The sequence below is a fragment of the Patagioenas fasciata genome, chromosome 14 (genome assembly GCF_037038585.1).
Source record: "Patagioenas fasciata isolate bPatFas1 chromosome 14, bPatFas1.hap1, whole genome shotgun sequence".
Taxonomy (NCBI): domain Eukaryota; kingdom Metazoa; phylum Chordata; class Aves; order Columbiformes; family Columbidae; genus Patagioenas; species Patagioenas fasciata.
The window spans coordinates 406495-421070 of NC_092533.1; the positions used below are offsets into that span (position 1 = coordinate 406495).

A 14576-nucleotide genomic window follows, 5' to 3' on the forward strand; every position below is an offset into this window, starting at 1 on the left:
AACTGAACCCCAAAGAACGGGTTTGGTAAAGCAGGGCACTCTGGAGAGGATTAAAATAGGTGTTAATGAACCAGGGCTGGGCTGTTCAGCTGTGAAGTGGAAAAGGAAAAGAAGATGCTGGAGGGTGCCTGGAGCTCGCAGGCACTGACGTGGGCGCCCTGTGGGCCCCGAGCAGCGGCGCCTTCTCTTGAAGGCCTGGAATTCATGTCTGTGGCTTTCCCACCATGATTAAAAAAACCCCAAACCAATCTTAACTGCGGCCGTCCCAATTTATGGTTCGTGTTTCAAGAAAGTGGCTCTTATGTCTTGCCAGCCCTCAGCATGTTCACTTGTTAAATTATGTATATGCTAATGAAGTGTGAAAATCAGCCAAATAACAACTCTCTGTAATCGCTTAATGTCCCCAGAGCATTGTGGCTTTTTTATTATTATTATTTTATGATTTGTGACCCATTCTGAGTCATGTTTCTGCAGGGCATTCTTCCAACAACTGAGGTTAATTAGTATTTTAACTTTTTCCCCTTCTGAAAGCAGCCCAAACGTGCGCTCTGAACCTGCCGTGCCGTTTGCATTTTCCATTTGGAGTGGAGTAATCCCCAGGTTTTCGTTACAGCGGGGAGCAGCTTCCCAGCACAATGGCTGCAATGCGCATCGTGACCCTGTGCTGTCGCCAGGGTAAGGGGCCGTGTCAGCCCGGGGGGGCCCTGCAGCTGCTTTTGCTGCGATGGCCGTTTGGGGGGTGACGCTGCTCCTTGTCCCTGTCCCCGGGCTGCAGCACCGTGTCACCTCGCACGGGGACAGCGCAGCGGCTGCCTCCGGCCGGCCCAGAGCGTTCCTGCGGAGCATTAGAGCGCCCGTGGGCTCCGCAGCTCTCCGGCCGCTGCCGTGGTGGGAGCCCGCAGCAGCGGTTCTGCCGCGCAGGCTGTGCCGACAGGCAGCAGAGCCCTGGGAGGAGGATGCTGCGGTGACAGTGTCTCACCAGTCACCAGGAGCTGCTGTTCCTGCCTCCTGGCATGAACCAATGTTGAGTGCTGCATCCGGACGCTGCAGCGTCCCCCCAGGGTGGGTGTGTGCGGCTCTCGTGGTCCCGGTCCCTCTGTGTAGCAGAGATCGCCCCAGGTTCGTTAGCGCTGCGGGGCCCTGCGGGCTCGGAGGGGCCAGGCTGGGCGGCAGCGGTGCCGGCGTCCCCGGAGCTGGGTGAGCTGGGTCAGGGCTGGGGTCTGCTTCATGTGCCGGGCACACCCAGTGCCCGGGGCTGGGGTCTGCTCCGTGTGCCGGGCACACCCAGTCCCCGGGGCTGGGGTCTGCTCCGTGTGCCGGGCACACCCAGTCCCCGGGGCTGGGGTCTGCTCCGTGTGCCGGGCACACCCAGTGCCCGGGGGCTGGGGTCCGCTCCGTGTGCCGGGCACACCCAGTGCCCGGGGGCTGGGGTCCGCTCCGTGTGCCGGGCACACCCAGTGCCCGGGGGCTGGGGTCCGCTCCGTGTGCCGGGCACACCCAGTGCCCGGGGGCTGGGGTCTGCTCCGTGTGCGGCTGGGGTCTGCTATGTGTCCCGGGCACACCCAGTGCCCGGGGGCTGGGGTCCGCTCCGTGTGCCAGGCACAGCCAGTGCCCGGGGCTGGGGTCCGCTCCGTGTGCCGGGCACAGCCAGTGCCTGGGGCTGGGGTCCGCTCCGTGTGCCGGGCACACCCAGTGCCCGGGGCTGGGGTCCGCTCCGTGTGCCGGGCACACCCAGTGCCCGGGGCTGGGGTCCGCTCCGTGTGCCGGGCGCACCCAGTGCCCGGGGCTGGGGTCCGCTCCGTGTGCCGGGCGCACCCAGTGGCCGGGGCTGGGGTCCGCTCAGTGTGCCGGGCACGCCCAGTGGCCGGGGCTGGGGTCCGCTCAGTGTGCCGGGCACGCCCAGTGCCCGGGGCTGGGGTCCGCTCAGTGTGCCGGGCACACCCAGTGCCCGGGGGCTGGGGTCCGCTCCATGTGCCGGGCACACCCAGTGCCCGGGGCTGGGGTCCGCTCAGTGTGCCGGGCACGCCCAGTGCCTGGGGGCTGGGGTCCGCTCCATGTGCCGGGCACACCCAGTGCCCGGGGCTGGGGTCCGCTCCATGTGCCGGGCACACCCAGTGCCCGGGGCTGGGGTCGCGGTGCTCGCGGTGCCGCCCCGTTCCCGTTCCCGTGTGTGCGCTGGGGTCCAGCTACTCACCAGAGCTCTTCAAACCAGGCATGCAAAAGGGCTTCTCCACCTTCGTTGTGAAGAGGCCCTGACTCTTGGGGAATGATGTATTTATTATCTGTGCAGTGCCCGGCCCGATCATGTACCAGGATCATTTTCTGTATTTCTCTCTGTATTCGTCACCAGTTTTAAAGTAAACAAATCAATGCTCTGTTACTGTGTTATAATTACAAGACCTCACTAGGAACAACCAGGTTCAGCTGTGGCGGTGGTTCCCGCACTGTGGCACGTGAACAATGTCAAGATCATCTCAGTCTAACGGTTTTGTCCAAAGTGTTTTGTTGTAACACGGGCTGGGGAAGCACTGTGTTTAGCTTCAGTGAGACAGCCCCGGCACCAGAAACAGAGCTCTAGCAAAGACCTTTAATTCCCTGTCAGAATCAACTTAATTAAATCCCATCTGACCGGGAAAGGATTTTCACTGGATCTAATGAATGTCTGTGCTTCCATTTGGAAGCTTATTACATCCCAGAGTTTGCTTTCTGATAACAAGCAGGGTTTGTCTGCCTGTTTCCTCTAAGGTAGATTAAAATAAATCCAAACAAACTTTCCTTCCAAGAGGACAAAATCCATGGTAGAACAAGCAATTAAAACTGAAGAGCAAGGGGCGGGGGGTTGGACTGGTGGTGGTGCGGGGGACAAGGTGCCTCCGGCATCTTCCACGTGCGAGAGGTCTGCTCAGAGCCGTCACCTGCAGAATGGCTGTGGCACGTTGGTGCCGGGGTCCGGGACGCACAGGGACCCGGGGGCGGTCTGGAGCGGGGTGACGCGCTCACACCCCTGTCCTGGCCAGCACCCCAGGAAGTTTTGTGGGGCCTGTCAGCAGAAAAGTGGGGAACCTTCTGAGCTCCAGAGCGCTCCTGAGGAGACCGACCCGCTCAGCTCGCTGCGGTCCTGGTGTCCGCACACCGGAGTCGGTAAAATGAGCAGCCTGGTCTGTGCTGAGGAAAAGGCTCCCCCGAGGGTGATCAGCGGGTGCCTCCTGCCGTGGGTCGCTGAGGGGCCCTCGGCGCTCACTGCAGACACTGCTTGCAGATGCTGGTGATGAGCGGCAGCCCGCCAGGATCCATCCGTGGGCATCTTTAAGCTTAAAGACATTGGTTCTCCCATGTTAAAGATGAATTCTTGTTATCACAACCTAGCGGATTCTAAAAATAGCGTGACCATGACGTGATCAGGTGCAGATTGAGCAGTGATTTATCACTCGTGGCAGAAAGGTGTTCCAGCCGTGTATTAGATCCTAATCTAAGTCAGGAGATGAGCAGCACAGCCAGGTGAAATTCCTGATCCGTTTCAAAAAGAAATATTTGTTATTTACATTTGCGGTTTGTAAACCGAGTGTTTTTCACTTTCTCTCACTCCCCAGCTCTGCGATGGATCCCGGGGCGCCCGCTGCCCCGCACCCGGCGCTCAGCACGGCAGAGCCGCCGCGCGTCCCCGCCCGTGTCGCGCCGAGACGGGCAGGACTCTGCCGAGCCCGCTGCCCCTCGCCTTTCTGAACCGTTGCACCGGATGGTGCTGGGTGCTGCTGGGTCCAGGAATGGACGTGCGCTGCAGCCCGGTACCAGCAAAACATGCAAAGTTCAAGAGATGGACTTGTCTGTAGCTGTAATCTCCTCCTTTCCCTGCTGCACAAATTGTTTCTAAGCAATTCATTTCAGTGGCTCAGGACATCACTTAATGATCCCGACACTAAACTGAAAGAAAGAAAGTTTAATTAAAATACTGCGTGGAAAATGTCTTGAGACAAGCTGTTCCAGGGGCAGATTGAAAGTGATGGCACAGACATGCAGCTTCCGTTGGAAGAAATGTTAAAGTAGGCAGAAAATGTAGTTCATGATGAGTTCTAAGCCGAGCAGACAGAATGCGTGCTGTGGACGGGCCCCGTGCAGGGCTCTGCCGCGCTTTCCCTGGCTTAGTGCGGGTTCTTGCACTGCTTGGTGCGGGGTTTGTGCCCCGGGGCGGTGCAGCCGCCGGGGGGGTTGTTACGGAGCCTGAGCACCCGGTGTGCGGGGGCGGCAGAGGGAACGGGGCATGTCCCCAGCTGGGACCTGGCACAGCACCGGTCCCCAGAGCCGCTGGGGATGGTGGCAGTGGGGGCCTATGGGCCATGTCACCTCCTGGGGAGGGGATGTGGGCTGCAGGACAAGCACAAGGACCTGCAGGTGATGGTACTGGCTGAGGTGCAGGAGCGATGCTCTCAGTGCAGCTCTGTGGTGGCGGATGTTAACGGGACTCGTCCCGTTGGCCGGGTGTGGGTGGCTCCGAGGGAGCGGGTGCAGCCCGGCACCCTGGGTGGCATCGCCCGGCACCCTGGGTGGCATCGCCCGGCACCGCTGGGCTGCAGCTGCTCGAGCCCAGTGTAGAATGCATCCTGTTGTGATGCCTTCCCGCTTGATGCAGCCCCAGATGTTGGATTAAGCCATCTTTAGCTGATTAAATTCGAATCTATGCAACACATGCCAGGGACTGTCTGTACGTAGCTTTGGTGTGTTTGCTTTCCCCTAAATACAGAATTAGGATACGAAGCACATCTTCCAGCTGCCAGCCCTCCCTGGGGGCTGTGGCGTCCCCGGGCGCTCCCCTCGGGCGCAGGTGGTGCAGGGAGGGCTCAGCTGCTCCTGGGGATGGTGTTGGTTCCCTCTCTGCCGGCTCCATTCCCGCTGTGCCAGAGGGAATCTCTGTGGTGGTGCTGCGTGTGGTGCTGAGTGTGGTGCTGTGTGTGGTGCCACCTGTGTTCTCAGGCGCTTCTTCCAGGGGTGCCAGACCGGCATGACGGGACAGAATGACATCAGCGCACGATGGTAACAAAATTTGGTCGTAAGCAGAAAGCAGCTGCGGCTCGTGAGAGGAAGGTTTGCTGCTTCCAGGTTTTACCCAGCTGACATTTGGGTACTTCTAATTCAGATTTTTAAAAGATCAATAGGTTCTGCTGGTAAGCTGGCGGATGGCTTCGGCACGCTGACCAGAGGGACAGAACGCGTGGCACGCCGAGCGTTTTGGCAAAACATCCATTCTGGCATCTGCACACCGACCCTTTTTCTGTAGTAACTGTTGAACAGTGACACACATGGATTAGGGTTTCCTGGACTTCCAAGTGATGTGTTGAGATGCGTGTGTGTACTGGCAGTCGGACGGGTGCTGTAGTGGTCAGCACGCTGTTGATCTTACTAGAAAAGCAAAAGTCTTTGTATTCCTGCTGAAGATAAGGATGTTTTAAATACAAAGAGCTAGGTATTGTTAACATCTGTGTATTTGTGTTTCGTGTGTCAGTTCTTCAGGTTTCAGCAGCCAGAGGTGTCACTGGAAGCTCCGGGTTTTCAGAAGGTGTTTGGAAGCCAGGCCCCTTTCTGGGTTGCTTGTTCCTTTATGCCGATGAGCGGGAAGTGCCTGGCTGGTCTCGTGATGGAGCTGGTAGAGAGCCCAAGGGCTGTAGAAATCCTTGGGGTTTTTAGAGGTGTTAGTGTGGAAAGGGGGGAGGGCCTGATTGATGTGCAGGTGCTTTTCATAAGGTCAAATTTATTTTAAAAGTGTATTTTTTCAGATGGACTTGGATTTTCTGTTACGATTCCCAAACCCAAGTCAGCCGCATTGAGCAGGTTTTGTGTCTCTTGCCGCTCAGTCCGTTGGCAAAGGGACGGCGACGCGCGCGAGGCCGGAGCGGGGCAGGTGCGCTGTGGACGTGCGGCTCGGGGCGCGAGCTGCCCCGCGGGGCTGCGGGGGCTGCGGGCGGCGGGTGCAGCTGCTGTTGGACCCATTGCTGCCCGGACACGCGGCGGGGTCGTGGAACACACGTGTGTGTGTGAGCATGCAAGAGGAGCAATGTGGAAAAGAGCAGTAGAAAGAGAAGAAAGCTAATGCAGGAAATGATGCATTTCAGTAACAGCACAATTCACGATGGGTTCTGTTTGCTTTGAAATCACAGCCCTCTGTAGAGCACGTTTTGTCATTATCTTAAGCACACTCAAGTGTGGCCTTTCCACCACAATCAGGGTTATTAAGGTGGCAACTTCAGATCTTCCATCACGCGTGAGCTGCGCGCACGTTTGCTCCGCGCGGGGGCACCGCAGCCTCCGCAGTGCCTGCGCGCGGGTTGGGTCCGCGGCTCGCGGGACTCGGGTCAGGCGCTGGGGAGAGGCCGCGGCGGGGGATGCCGCGGCGGGGGATGCTGCGGCGGTGCGCGGCGGGAGCTACCACGTGGAAGTTTATGTCGTCTAGGTCAGTAGCACGAAATTATTCGTTGCTGTAACAAGGGCAGAGAAATTTGGAATGTGGCAGTGTTTATAGCACTTAAGTCTGGGAGAGTTGTTGCATTTTGGGGAAGAGTAGCAGCTGCTGCTGGCTCCGCAGCACTCGTTGTTGCGACAAGAAGCCGTGGGCAGGCAGCGGAGCTCAGTGTCGCGTCCGGCGCCCCCAGAGCTGCGGTAGCTCCGACCCCGAGCTGCCTCCAGCCCAGCCCTGCAGCGAACGGGGCCTGCGGTGGGGCAGAGGACGGCCTGGGCTGTTCCCCGGGATGGAGCTGCTCAGTCGTCGTGTTCTTCCAAAAAGCGTTTCCTCCCTGTGTGCGGCAGCCCTGGCCCGTCCTGGCTGTGCCGGGCTCTGCTACGCGGTGTTGGCGAGCAATGGCGTTTCAGGGCATTTTGCTGATGATACCAGATCCTTACTGGGCTTAATGCAGCGGAATTGATTTCTGTTTGCCAGGCTATCATTCAGCTCAGCAGGGAAAAATCAATGCAGATCCATCACGTGCGATTTTGCATGCCATTAGATCCCAGTTTAACCTCTGCTGTGCTCTTCCCATCCGCTCCCCCCGCACTGGACCACAGTTCGGGGGAGGGTGGACGGCCCAGCTCAGCCCTGCGTCACCCTGGGTGTCGCGCTTTGCCCGTTCGGGTGGGACTCGGATGGCACATCCCTGTCCCCTTCCAGCTCCGTAGCCCTGTCCTGTCCTCTGTAGCCCATCTTCTGTGTAGCCAAGGGGCCCTGAAGTCCTGTTTTGCTTCCCCACTAACGCTTTGTCCCTGGAAGGGAAGAAAGCCGTGCTCAGGTGTTGGATCAGCCGCTCGCTGTCTGCGGGCTGCGCACCGTGAGCTGTGGCTCTGCCGCCGCGCTGGGCACGGCCGGGTCCTGCTCCCGCGGGGTCGTGTTGTGGGAGGCGTTCCACGGTGCCCTGGCCGTCCCGGAGCAGATGAACCTGTAACGCTCGGTGCCCCGGCCGGGGCAGCGCTCGGCTGTTCGCTGGCACGAGCCGGCGCGGCTGGCCCAGGAGCGTTCGCTGTGTCCTGACCGGTCAGCTCCGGTGACACGGGGCCGTGTCGGCCTGTTTGCGTGCAGACTGGCATCTGATTGCGTTGGCTTTGTTTTGTTTTCTTTTCTTCTGTAGTAAATCTGAACTTGCAAAAGCGAGAGCAGGTTGTGGTTACTTTTAAAATGCCTTGCAGTGTTCAAACTTGCATGTTGGTATTTTCGTGACTGCACTTCAAACTCTGCACGGCTGCATTTAAAGCTTGACATGCAGCGTGGGTTCCTCACTGGTGACAGCGTGTGTGTTCCGGAGTTATTGGAAAACCCTGCTCTTTTATTTGTTTATTTATTTATTTTTAAGAGAGGCAGACAGAAAGGGAAACCCAAGGGATCTCTTTTAAACAGTGGAATGCAAAGGGTCTCTCAGTTTCCCGAGCAAGAGACGACTCACAGGGTGTCACTGGGGTTTGGAGCCAGGAGTCCCCTCGGGGGGCTGACAATGGTGCTGAGTTATTCAGCGGGAACGTGGGTTTGCATCCTCCTCAAAACCCCTTTCTGAGCTTGGGGTCCCCGGTCACAGGACGGCGGGACGAGCAGACGGTGCTTCACCCGCCCCGAGACCCTGCGGAGCCCGTGGGTGGGCTCGTGTTCCCGCTCTCCGGTTGCCAGACACGGCTGTGTCCTTCGTTTCCCTCCCTAAGCCCTGCAAGTTTTCATGACGTCCTTGTGCGTTCTTCATCCACCGGCATGGTTTCGGATCAGGCGCTGATCTCCAGCGAGCACAGCCGTCGGCAGCCCGTCCGCTGTCCCGCCGCGGCGCGCTGGCGGGGGGCGCCGAGCAGCCCCTCGTACGTTCCACGGGGGAGCAGCATCCCCGTCCGCCCCACAAACCCCTCTGCCCTTGCTCTGCGCGAGGGGCTGACCTGGGGGAGGAGAGACGTGTTTACAGTGAGTTATTATCTCACGCTTATCAGCATTAAACTGGATTCGACAGCTCATAGCCTGGGATTTGAATGGTCTAAATCCTCCTTCATTTGGCAGCCTGGTTTGCTGTTATTTATGGTGCTTCCCCATTTATTATCATCTGCAGAGCTGAAGGCTTTGTGTGAGGTGCCGTCCGCCAAGTGATTTATGCAAACAGGAGGAATGGGTCATGGGAGCCGAGCTGCGGTGGCCCCTCCGCACCCCCAGGCACTCGGTGCCCGTGAGCTGGGGCAGCCCGGGCAGGCAGAGCTGGCGCTGCCAGAGGAAGGCAGAGCTGCCCGTGGGACCTGCGGGAGGAGCTGGGTGTGGTGGCACCTGCACAGCTCCTGGTCCTGCTCTGAGCACCAGAGGACACCAGTGCCATGGGAGAGCAGCCGGAGGGGTGCCCAGGATCGGGGCCTTCGTGCTGCTCCGTCCCGGGCTCCCGGCGTGTTCCCGTTTCTCGCAGCGCGTCTTCCCTCTGCGCCGGGAGCGAGGGCTGTGGCGTTGTACGTTTCCTATTTTTCTGATAAAACTATAATGCGATGCTGGAAATCAAATCCCGTCTTCAATATTTTTAGCATGAAAGCGTGCAGGAGCACGGATGCCAAGGGAAGGGAGGACAGCAGGTGCTGGCGGAGGGGAGGGTCTCCATGGAAACTGTTTTCTTTAAATTCCCACATTCGGGGCACTGAGCTTGTAGGAGGTGATGAAGGAAATGAAAAAGCAAACAGAGAGGAGCCTTTTTCCTTTCTGGTGTCCCAAAACTGCTGTAGGAACCTCAGGTGAAACGGGTGTAAATTATTGATCATTTCAATGTGAATGCATATGAATTTTAGTCAATAACCGCTGTCGCGTCTCTCCCGTGCGGTGGGTGGGGGTGAGTGGGCAGCAGCCCCTGACCTGCACACCCCGGTTTGTCAGGAGCAGGATCGGGTGTCGCTGTGCTCCTGATGTCACCTCCCTGGGTCACCCCGCGGTGTTCTCCGGGCTGCTGGTCCTGCCCGCAGACCTCGGGGAGCAGGGACACAGCGCACCCGCGGCGCCCGGGTGATGCTCCCATCCATGGCGCCAGGTTTTGGGTTGGGTTGAATACTTCTGCTCACAAGAGAGTATTTTTAATTGCTGGGTTTTTTAGGTATGAAACTGTTGTTAGCTGGGCTCTGCTGTTATCCTTGTCTGAAATCCCGAGGGCGGGCGCAAGCGAGCTGTGGGTCTGGGAGGGTCTGTGGACCCGCGTCCCTGTCCCTGTGGGGGCAGCACCAGGTGCTGGGCAGTGACGGATCCGGCGGTGCCCATTGGTGGGGGATCTGTGGTGCCCGTCGGTGGCGGATCTGGTGGTGCCCATTGATGGGGGATCCGTGGTGCCCGTTGGTGGGGAATCGGTGGTGCCCGTTGGTGGGGGACCAGTGGTGCCCGTTGGTAGGGGATCCGCTGTTGCCCGCCGGTGGGGGATCCGGCGGTGCCTGTCGGTGGGGGATCGGTGGTGCCTGCCGGTGGGGGATCCGGCGGTGCCTGTCGGTGGGGGATCGGTGGTGCCTGCCGGTGGGGGATCCGGCGGTGCCTGTCGGTGGGGGATCGGTGGTGCCCGCCGGTGGGGGATCGGTGGTGCCCGCCGGTGGGGGATCCGGCGGTGCCTGTCGGTGGGGGATCGGTGGTGCCCGCCGGTGGGGGATCCGGCGGTGCCCGCTCCCGGTGTCTCACGGCTCTGCGGACGTGGTGGTGCAGTCGGCGGCAGGCGCTGTCTGAAGGATGCCTCGCTGCAGCACAGAACGTTATTTTTAATTCATTGAAAAGTGAATGACCTAAACCCAGCAGCTGGCAATGGAGAAGATTAAATAGTGCAAACCAGATACATTTTCAACCGAGTAATTTTAGAAGGAAAAAGCGTGCCTGGTGCGAGGTGCACGTGGGCCCTGCCCGGCCACAACCTCTGCAGTTCCTTGTCCCAGGTCTGTCCCCATGCCCGCTGTGTGACACCTGCTGGCACCTGGGACATCACAGTGATGCTCCCTGACGGGGACCCACAGCTCTGCGGGGACCCACAGCTCTGCAGGGACCCGCAACTCTGCAGGGACCAGGGTTCAGCCCAGGCTGCTGAGCCGGGCTTGGTTCCAGACGCCAAGTTCCTCAGCGCCTGAGCGTGTTTGTGGCTGTGTCAGCTGCCTGCAGCTGGGCTGCAGTTACCCGGGGGAATGGGAGATGGCTTTGGCTTGACTTTTCGGGGATGCGTTTCTTCTTGTATTTGTCAGACCCAATGTCCTTTCCTTGAAATTGCAAATTGGTTTCTGATTCTGCAGGGTCCTCCAAGTCTGGCAGGTTGGCAGCAGCAGGGGTGGGATTTGCCCTGTCTGGGTGTTCCTTGCCCACCTGAAACAGGTGTTTAAAGTTCCTGTCCTGCCCTTTGGCAGACATTCACTGACTGTGGCGACTGCGGGAAAGAGAACCGTATCAGGGGGATGTGCTGCTCACTTACATTTTACTAATTTAATTTCTGAGGTTCTACTTCAGTGCAGCCTCTTTGCAAAAGGTTCCCTCACGCAGGGGTCCTTGCTCCTCCAGCCCACCGGCTGGGCAGATCCCGGCTTAAAGACCGAGGTGGCTGTGAGAGCGGTTTGTGTTCCATAGCAGCATCAGCCACGTGTCCAGGCTGTTCATTGCTTTGTTCCATCAGACCCGAGTAACGTGGCTGCAGGTTGGGTCGTGTCTTGGCGCAGGAGGGAAGCGCCGGGCACGCAGCATGCGGGACGCGGCCGCACTGACCGGGAACGCGGCTGCACCGACAGGGGACGCAGCCGCACGGACCGGGAACACGGCCACACCGACGGGGGACGCGGCCGCACCGACGGGGGACGCGGCCGCACCGACAGAGCCCGGCCTCCCAGCCCGTGCTGGGTGCGCAGTGGGGATCCAGAGGGCAGAGGCTGTGCGTGGCGTTATCTGATGCATTCACAGATGTAAACCTGTCGGCAGAGATGTGATCTGTTAAAAGAGGTTTTAATGAGTGTGCAAGAACAGAAGAAACCAAGAAGTACGTGTAGATTATGTTGCCTAAGGGAAACCAGAATACAAACCACCTCAAAACCTTCCAGGACCTGCTTTCCCAATTGCGAAAAGGGAACGGTATTTGAGCAGTAGTTCAAAGCGGCCGAGCGGCAGAGCCGCAGCCGGAGCGCAGCCCGTGTCCCCGGCCGCGCGGGCTCTGCCCGGCCCGGACTGTGCGGCTGGTGGGGCAGCTGGGCTGCAGAAGTGAGGGGACGGAGCTGCAGATCCATCAGCCGGTGTGGCGGGAAGGGCTGGCGTGATCACAGCTGAGCACCGTTCATTGCTGAGCGCCGTTCGTTGCAAAGTCAGCCTTGCACCCAGCGCTGGGTCCCGAGCCTGCGTTGGTGCTTCCCCAGCTCGGTGCTGGCGCAGGGTTGCGCTCCTGACAGCGGCGGACACCAGTTGGGCAGTAATTGCTGTGGAATTAACCTCCGACATTCTTCTAAAAATAGGCCAATAAATCCAATCAGTAGCAGCTCTCCTGCTTGCTTTGCCTCAAGGGTAAACACTGCAGATTAAAGCATTTACAAGTTATGGGTCCGTAAGCCTTTCCTCGCTTCTGCTCGTAACCGCGGCCGAGCGCCAGTTGCTGCTCAGGGGTTTTCCCTCCTGGTGATCGCACTTTGATTTGTGGGGATGGGGAGCGGCATGGGCGTGGTGGCTTTTGGGGTGACAGAGGGCTGAAAGGCGTCACTTTAATGTACCTTGATAGACGGTGGGAGATTCAGCAACAGCCAGAGAAAACTGTCAGAGGTGCTGTGGTCACCCTGGCTGCTCTGGGCCCGGTGGAGAGCCCAAAGGTGCCTTGGGCTGCCCGCTCCCTCTTCCGAGGGGGACGAAACCCTTCCCGGTGTGGAGCGACAGGGTCCCCTTGTGCGGGCACCGTCGGGAGGTGCCGGGTGGCACTGGGTGCTCCTGGTTCCTGGGAACTGGTTGTGTCACCCAAAGTGGTGGAGCAGCTCCCCAGGGTGCGAAGGGAGCGTCCCGTGCTGTCCCGTCCCGTGCTGTCCCATCCTGTCCGGTCCGTCCCGTGCTGTCCTGTGCCATCGGCAGTCCCTGGGCTGTGTTGGGCCCAGCTGAGATGGAGACACCCTGAGTTCAGCCATCGGGGTACAGGAGGGCGCGGGGGCAGGAGCACTGAGCAGGTCTTGGTTCGTGACAGCCAGGGTCCAAAATACTGTGGCCATTTTTATTACAGGCAACAGAAAAAAGGAGATTTACGGAGATGCCGGGGGGATGGAGGGCTGACCCGGCGTGCGGCTGGACGGGAGTGGCGTTTTCCAGATGCCTGTGAAAGCCTGTCTGCAGCTCCCTAAATTGTCTTTGTCTCCTTTGCAGCTGACATCATCTCTACAGTAGAATTCAACCACACCGGAGAATTACTAGCAACAGGCGACAAGGGGGGCCGTGTTGTGATATTTCAACGTGAGCAGGAGGTAAGTGCCAGTGAATGCAAAATGCCCCTTTTATCCTTTTAAGAGAAGCTTCCTGCTGTTCCCTAATCTGTCTGAGTCAGTCCTAACCTCAGGTTGTTCCTGGCAGACTCCAAACTGAAAAGTGACCATGAACATAAGCAGGCTGAGATTTCACCTTGTAAGACGTGCTCCAAGAACACGTTACGTTTCCTGCGCGGTTTTGCTGTGGCTGCCGCTCTCTGCAGCCGGGTGCTTGGATGGGGCTGGCACATCTGAGCGTGCCGCGCTGTCCATCCCATTGCCAACACCACCCAAAACCTCCTCACAGCGCCAAAATGGCCAGAAAGCCTCAATGGGTGGAGCAGTCCCTTTCCTGAAACACTTCACCTCAGGAGGTGTTAACAAACTCTTTGAGGTCACAGTCCGCCCAGCCTGCTGCAGCACTGCTCCGGGACATTCCCCACCATTGCCAAAACCACCCCGGCGAGCTGGTCGGGCACGGTGCCGATGCCGTCGCGGTGGGCTGGTCGGGCACGGTGCCGATGCCGTCGCGGTGGGCTGGTCGGGCACGGTGCCGATGCCGTCCTGGTGAGCTGGCTGGGTACGGTGCCGATGCCGTCCCGGTGGGCTGGTCGGGCACGGTGCCGATGCCGTCGCGGTGGGCTGGTCGGGCACGGTGCCGATGCCGTCCTGGTGAGCTGGCTGGGTACGGTGCCGATGCCGTCCCGGTGGGCTGGCCGGGCACGGTGCCGATGCCGTCCCGGTGGGCTGGCCGGGCACGGTGCCGATGCCGTCCCGGTGGGCTGGCCGGGCACGGTGCCGATGCCGTCCCGGTGAGCTGGCCGGGCACGGTGCCGATGCCGTCCCGGTGAGCTGGTCGGGCACGGTGCCCATGCCGTCCTGGCAAGCTGGTCGGGCATGGCACACGCAGCGTTGCGCAGTCCGAGCCGGCGGGAGCCGTCCTCCGCTGTGGGTGTTTGCTGATGATGGAGTGGGATGAGTCAGGCTTGGCCATGAAAAATGTCATGGTCCGATGACAGTTTTAAATTTTCCTCAAATTTATAGCCTCAAAATTATTTCTGTATACGCTGGAGAGAACCGATCGGTTAAAGGTTACACGCATGGATGCTTCATCAACCTTTCCAGCAGTATTTCATTTCTCATTTCTCTCTCTTTTTATAATTCTACTGCTTCTCGTGAACTGTAAGCTGCCTGGTGTCACACCAGGTGTATCCCATCGGCTCCGGCTCTGGAGCCGTCTGGCGCTCAGGGACAAGTGGGGCTTCACTGCCCAAATGCACCGTTGGCGTGCGGGACGTTCATCTCTACAATAGTCCAGGGGCTGGTGCTGGGTGGTTCAGCGCTCGGCGTTTGCAGATACACGGTCCCTGGCGGCTCTGGGGGCTCTCGGGGCTGCTCTGGGTGCTGGAGTCTGGGTTTATATTTGTGCCCCTGTGGCGATCGCTGCTGATGCCGTGCAGCCGTGTGTTTGTTGCCAGCGGCTCCTCCGGGGGTGGTTGCGGTGCCCGGCAGGAGCTGGTGCACGGTCCCAGCCGTTCACTGGGGATGGCTGCTGTGGTGGGGTCCCTGCCCGCTCCGTTCCTGTTCCGTTCCCACTCCATTCCCTCTCCGTTCCTGTTCCGTTCCCACTCCATTCCCTCTCCGTTCCTGTTCCATTCCCTCTC

General features: G+C 59.4%; 1 protein-coding gene across 2 annotated transcripts in view; it reads left to right on the forward strand.

Annotated features, from left to right (window-relative positions):
- The window catches only part of PPP2R2B (protein phosphatase 2 regulatory subunit Bbeta), a 60608-nt gene that overhangs the window by 32875 nt on the left and 13157 nt on the right, over positions 1–14576 (forward strand). For both annotated transcript variants that reach the window (XM_065849031.2, XM_065849032.2), the window contains exon 2: positions 12815–12912. In XM_065849031.2, coding sequence (XP_065705103.1) covers positions 12815–12912 — 98 coding nt within the window. The remainder of the gene's footprint in view (positions 1–12814; positions 12913–14576) is intronic.